Source organism: Phoenix dactylifera, chromosome 5 (assembly GCF_051530095.1).
Source record: "Phoenix dactylifera cultivar Ajwa chromosome 5, Ajwa_hap1_PhDact_Kaust_v1.1, whole genome shotgun sequence".
NCBI lineage: Eukaryota > Viridiplantae > Streptophyta > Magnoliopsida > Arecales > Arecaceae > Phoenix > Phoenix dactylifera.
This window is the reverse complement of record NC_143194.1, coordinates 8226803-8232118: the sequence shown is the minus strand read 5'-3', so window position 1 is coordinate 8232118 and position 5316 is coordinate 8226803. Positions and strand designations below refer to the sequence as shown.

Sequence of the window (5316 nt, the reverse complement as noted above, 5' to 3'; positions counted from 1 at the left end):
ATTAATTGGGTAAAACCTTATTTAATAAGAATTTAAAGTGAAAAAAAGGGAGAAATGGTAGAAGAAAGACCTTGAGACATACAACAATCGAGGCTATCCTTGAAAAATTGATTGTAGGAATTTAAGTTTCTCATTATGGTTAACATACTCTCCTCATCATATAAATTTGTCTCAAGCTCTTATTTTTTAGCTATATATACATTAAATCATATCTAACCACCAGCTATATATAAGTTATCTCATCTCCAAATAAGAAGTTTTAGGTGACTAGGTAGCTTTTTTTCGTTACATAAAAAAAAGGTTTGCGGTCACCAGCTCTCTTGGCTGTATGATAGGTTTTCATTTATGAAGCATGCCATTAAATGAAACAAAGTGATTGGTGGAAATACCTAAACGACTTTTTCAAGTGATTTTTCTAAGTGGGCATAGAATTGCTCTTTGTATAAATATATTTATTAAATATATTCATGATAACCTCTTGCCACATCACTTATAAGAACATGCATAACTACTAGTATTGGTGTTGGATCCGATCTTAAAGATACTTGGAGAGGGTAATTATAATATTTCTATTACTCCAATTTGCATTTTCCAAAGTTTAGGCATTGTGTCTTTCTAAGTTAACCTATGAGGCTATGACCCTACCTCAAACTCGGATCCAATCATTTGGAAGAATGCTTGAAGTCTTCGTTCCAACACCTACTAGTGGATACGCTTGGGAACTTGGCTATTCTTCCGCCAGTCATGGCTTGCTTCCGCGCCGGGGTCGCAATTGGCGACATTGGAGTTCAAAATCCGAGCACGACAAAAGTGCCGTCGGAAGGTGGGATGTTGTGTTTATATAAAAATATTTGGCGCAAGAAAACATGGTCATGTTTGGCGTAAGATGTTACGTGTAACGGAAGTTGCACAACGTTGGACCGAAGAACACGGCGACGGTCGCAAGGTTGTAGAGCCGTGAGATGCGGAGCCAAAGAAGACCCGTCTATGATCGACTCTCCAGGCTTTATTAAAGAATTAGCCTCGTTACCGTTTATTGATGAGCCAATTTGGTTATTCGACACGATATGGAAAAGAAATGAAAAGGTAACGAAAAACTGAATTTTGAATTTTTTTTCTATGTTATTTTGATTTTTCTACTAAACGCATATCTGAAAGAACTCAATTTCTGAAATGCTTTTCCAGACGATCAAAGTTGACCAAGAAAACCGTCAAAGAGAGAGTCTAGATCTAATGCTTTGTTATTTACATAAATTTCTATTTACATAAAGTGCTGGCGTTTGGCATCAATTTCCTGATTTAGAGAAGAGAAAGATTCGCCGAGGCGTATGGGATCTAAACTGCATGCTCCATCATCCATTTAGTTGTATATTGCAGTTGTAATATGTTGTAACCTACACTGCTTTCCACATTAAGGTGGAGAAAAAGAAAGAAGAGCAAGGTCTTCTTTTTTTCGGCGGCAACAATTTTAACCCTGCAAAAAGAGGAATGTTGTGGGTTTCCATTATGCAACTGTTGATTTGGCGGTAGCTCGAACAACCCTGAGGTATGCTGAAAATGAAGCTGAGCAGGCTGACCGAGGTGTACACTACAAAAGAAAGGATATCTCCCGACGGTTTTTTTAGTCTGTACCGACGCTTTTAAGCGTCGGCGAATTTCCAGCCCACGCACCCCGAAGCGTGGGTCAGACATCGGGCAGGTGGGCGTGGGTCCGGTTTTTGCCGACGCTAAGAGAAAGCGTCGGTAAAAACAGGGATTTCCCGACGCTAATAAACGCGTCGGCAAAAACAACATTCGCCGACGCTTTAAAGTGTCGGGAAAGGCCAAACCAGTTTTGGGTTTCGCCGACGCTTTAAAGCGTCGTTATAAACATTTTTTTTAAAAAAAAATATTTTAAAAAATATTTTGAATCAGAGCCTCGATTCCTCCCCAATTTCCTCTCCGCCTGCTTCATCGCTCGCATCCCTCAGATCCCACAGATGCCCTCTCGTTGCCATTGAAGCGAGACGGCGTGGCTTACTTGGAAGAGACGGGGTGAAGGGTACGGGCGCTGCCGTTAATGGCGCCATAGCTGCGGGAAGTGAAGCCCAGGCAGCCGAGCAGGCCCTGGCGGTAAGGCAAGAAAGAGATCGAGTGCCAGAACTTCTCTTTGGTGTTTCCTCTCTCTCTTCCCTCGCTCTTGCTTCTATAGAGGAGATCTTTGAGGAAGACCCACTTCTTGGAGGTTCTTCCAGAGGAGGAGGAGGAGGACGTGGAGGAGGACCGGAAGGACGAAGCCGAGACGGATAGAGTGGCCGCCTCCGCCTCGATCTGCTTCGGATCTGGAACCGGCTCTACATCTTTCGCTCTATCTTCTCGTTCTTCGACCTCCATTTGCCAATGGAGTGGCGCGTTCCGAAGCGGGGAATGGGATCTGGCCCTCCGGCGAATCGATCGGCTCCGGAGCTTCAGATCCCGCCCCCTCGCGGCCATTTCCGGCGGGTGACGCTCGGATTCATCGTCGTCGTCTTCTTCTTCGTTGAGATCGAGGAGGGGGGCGAGGACCTGGGGCCGCTGGAGGTGGGAGCAGAGCTTCAGGGGGCGGATCTGGCCGTTAAGGAAGAGCTCGTCGGCGGAGGTCATGGATCCGGTGGTGAAGGCGGCGGCAGAGGGGAATCGGGCGGAGAATTCGAACTCGAAGGAGCCGGCGACGGAGGCGTCGGGGGAGTCGGAAGGGAAGCGGCCTCCGCCGCCACCGGCGGAGGAGAGGATGAAGTGCATGGGGCTGGTGGGGGCGCTAAAGAAGTAACCACCGGCGACGCCGCCGCGGCCGGGGCTGGAGGGGGCGCTGACGTAGGGAGTGGAGCAGGAGCTGTCGACATCGTCCGAGGGGAAGCGCAGGGGGGAGAGGGGAGGGTCGAGGTGGCGTTCGCCATGGTTGGGTTCTGCGAGCTCGGAGCTCGAAGGGTCGCCATTGCGAAGGTTTTGGAGCTCCATTCTCTCTCTCTCTCTCTCTCTTTCTCTCTGTGGACTATAGCTTCTCGAAGAAGATATTATAGACGGAAAGGACGAAGGGGGAGGTGGGGCTCGTTGGACACGCAATAAATTTTGGGTCGTTGGCTTCCGACGACGCTTTTTAGCGTCGTCTTAGGCCTGCGATTACACCAACACGTATTAGCGTCGTTTTTTGCCGACGCTTTTTACAAGCGTCGCCACATTTAGATGTTAGACCGAAAATTGCCGACGCTTGTAAAAAGCGTCGGCAAAAAGGCGTCGGTAAAACCGACTTTCCCTGTAGTGGTAGAGGGTGATTCTCCTCCGTATGTGGCCTGCAAAAAGTTCGCTTGCTGAAGAGTTTCCGACGAGGGACCCTCCAATGGCTAAGTTGAAATCGAAATGTAACAATATGGAAGAAAAAGAATTTTAATAGAGTGTAGGCTTTATGAGTAATATTGCATGCATACTCGAGGTCTTCCGAGCTGCCCCTTTATATAGAGGAGCTCATTTTGACGTTAGCTTGACGTGGCATGCAATGATGGTCAGGTAATGGTCGATGAGTCAACTGACTTTTTTAGGTCGAAAATGGCCCGAGTAGGAGAACCGGCCGCCGCATCGAAGGCTCAACAAGTCAATCAACTTCTTCAGGTCGAAAATGGCCCGAGCAAGAGAACCGTCCGCTACACCGAACGCTTGACCTCTTCAGATCGAGAATAGACCAAGCAGGAGAACCTGCCACTGCGCCGAAGGTTCAATGAGTCAACCGACTTCTTCCGATCGGGAATGGCACGAGTAGGAAAACAGGTCGCCGCGCCAAAAGCTTGGCATGCCAACCGACCCCTCTAGGTCGAAAATGGCCCAAGCGAAACATCGAACTTACTTGAATTTTCTCTAGTTGGCAACCCCAGAGATGCTTCTAGGAGCATACTCTGGAGATGAATGGATGCGCCAACCCTCGAAGACCGAGCCCACTTGAATTTCCTTTGGTATGCAACCCTAGAGATGCCTCTGGGAGAATACTTCGGAGATGAATGAAGGTGTCGACCTCCTGAAGACCGGGCCTACTCAAATTTTCTCTAGTAACCAACCCCAAAGATGTCTCTCGGAGCATACTCCAGAAATGAACGGAGGTGTCGACCTCCTCAAAACTCCGAAAAAATCGATCGAGGAGCCCAAGACAGGTCGAAGTCAGAAACCGAGCCAAAAAGGACTACAACAAAAGGTTGAAGCTCGAACAACGACCTAAACTTAAGCAAAAGTAAACAAGAAGGATGAAAACTGAAGTCAGGTACTTCAAAAAAATTCTTTATTTTCATTGCCTTTTTGCATATACATTGATCTTGGCAAAAACCAAGTAAAAAAAGCTACAACAAAAGGTCAAAGCTTGGGGCGACAACCTGGACTCAAACAAAAAGCAAACAGTAAGGACAAAAACTGAAGCTAGGTACTTGAAAAATTCTTTGTTTTCATTAAGTTGTGAACCTTTACACTGACAACAAAAAGTACACTGAGCCCGATTTACTTGAGCGAAAAGAAAAACAACTTCATCCTTCGTCACCGTCTCCATCATCTCCTTCGTCACCGATGCATTCAAAGCTCCTTGACAAAAGCTTGGTCTTTGATCGAGATGACGACATGACTTCCGCCGCCCGAACTAGAATATAGTTCGACCTCAGAAGTGGGGGACAAGTAATGGCGACCATGGACTAGATATTCTCTTTGACCTCGGATGTAAGCCAAAGAGAACAACCTCAGCCCCAGCCGAGCAACGGACCAACCGAAGTGAGTTACCTCGGCCCCGGCCGAGGAGCTAATTAGCACGAGTCAACAAGGATTGACTGCCCTAACAATTGACAGCCTTGGTAGCCTGCAATCGGGGCAATACCATGCTCTGCTTCAGATCTATACCGCACGTCGCCTACACAGATTGGTGCCCCCACCTCGGTCGTGCGACCGACCATTTTCTGGCCATCATTGCATTCTACGTCGGCCCAAGTAACATCAAAGTTAGCTCCCCTATACAAGAGGAACAACCCGAGAACTTGAGGTATGCAATACGCACACAACTTTTGTCATAAAGCCCTCACTCTGCTAAATTTTCTCCCTTCCACACTGTTGCTTCTCGATTCTGACTGAGTTATTGAAGGGTCATTCGCCGAAAACTCTCCAACAAGTAGACTTTTTACAGGCCACACAAGAAAGAGATCCACCCCCCATGCCTCATTCCGCCTGCTCAACTTGTCTCTAGTTGATTCCCTAGGTCATTAGAGCTACGTGCTGACCTCAGTCCAATTTCAGCGGCAACAGGCGGCAAGCTGATGACTTCTAAGGTTGAAGCAG

At 47.3% G+C, this 5316-nt stretch overlaps 1 protein-coding gene across 1 annotated transcript; it reads right to left on the bottom strand.

Annotated features, from left to right (window-relative positions):
- Positions 1-1592: 1592 nt before the first annotated feature.
- On the bottom strand, positions 1593-2976 carry LOC103717669 (uncharacterized). The gene has a single exon (XM_088703818.2). It carries the CDS (start codon positions 2974-2976, stop codon positions 2017-2019), a length of 960 nt encoding a protein of 319 aa, XP_088559944.2. The 3' UTR covers positions 1593-2016.
- Positions 2977-5316: the final 2340 nt, after the last annotated feature.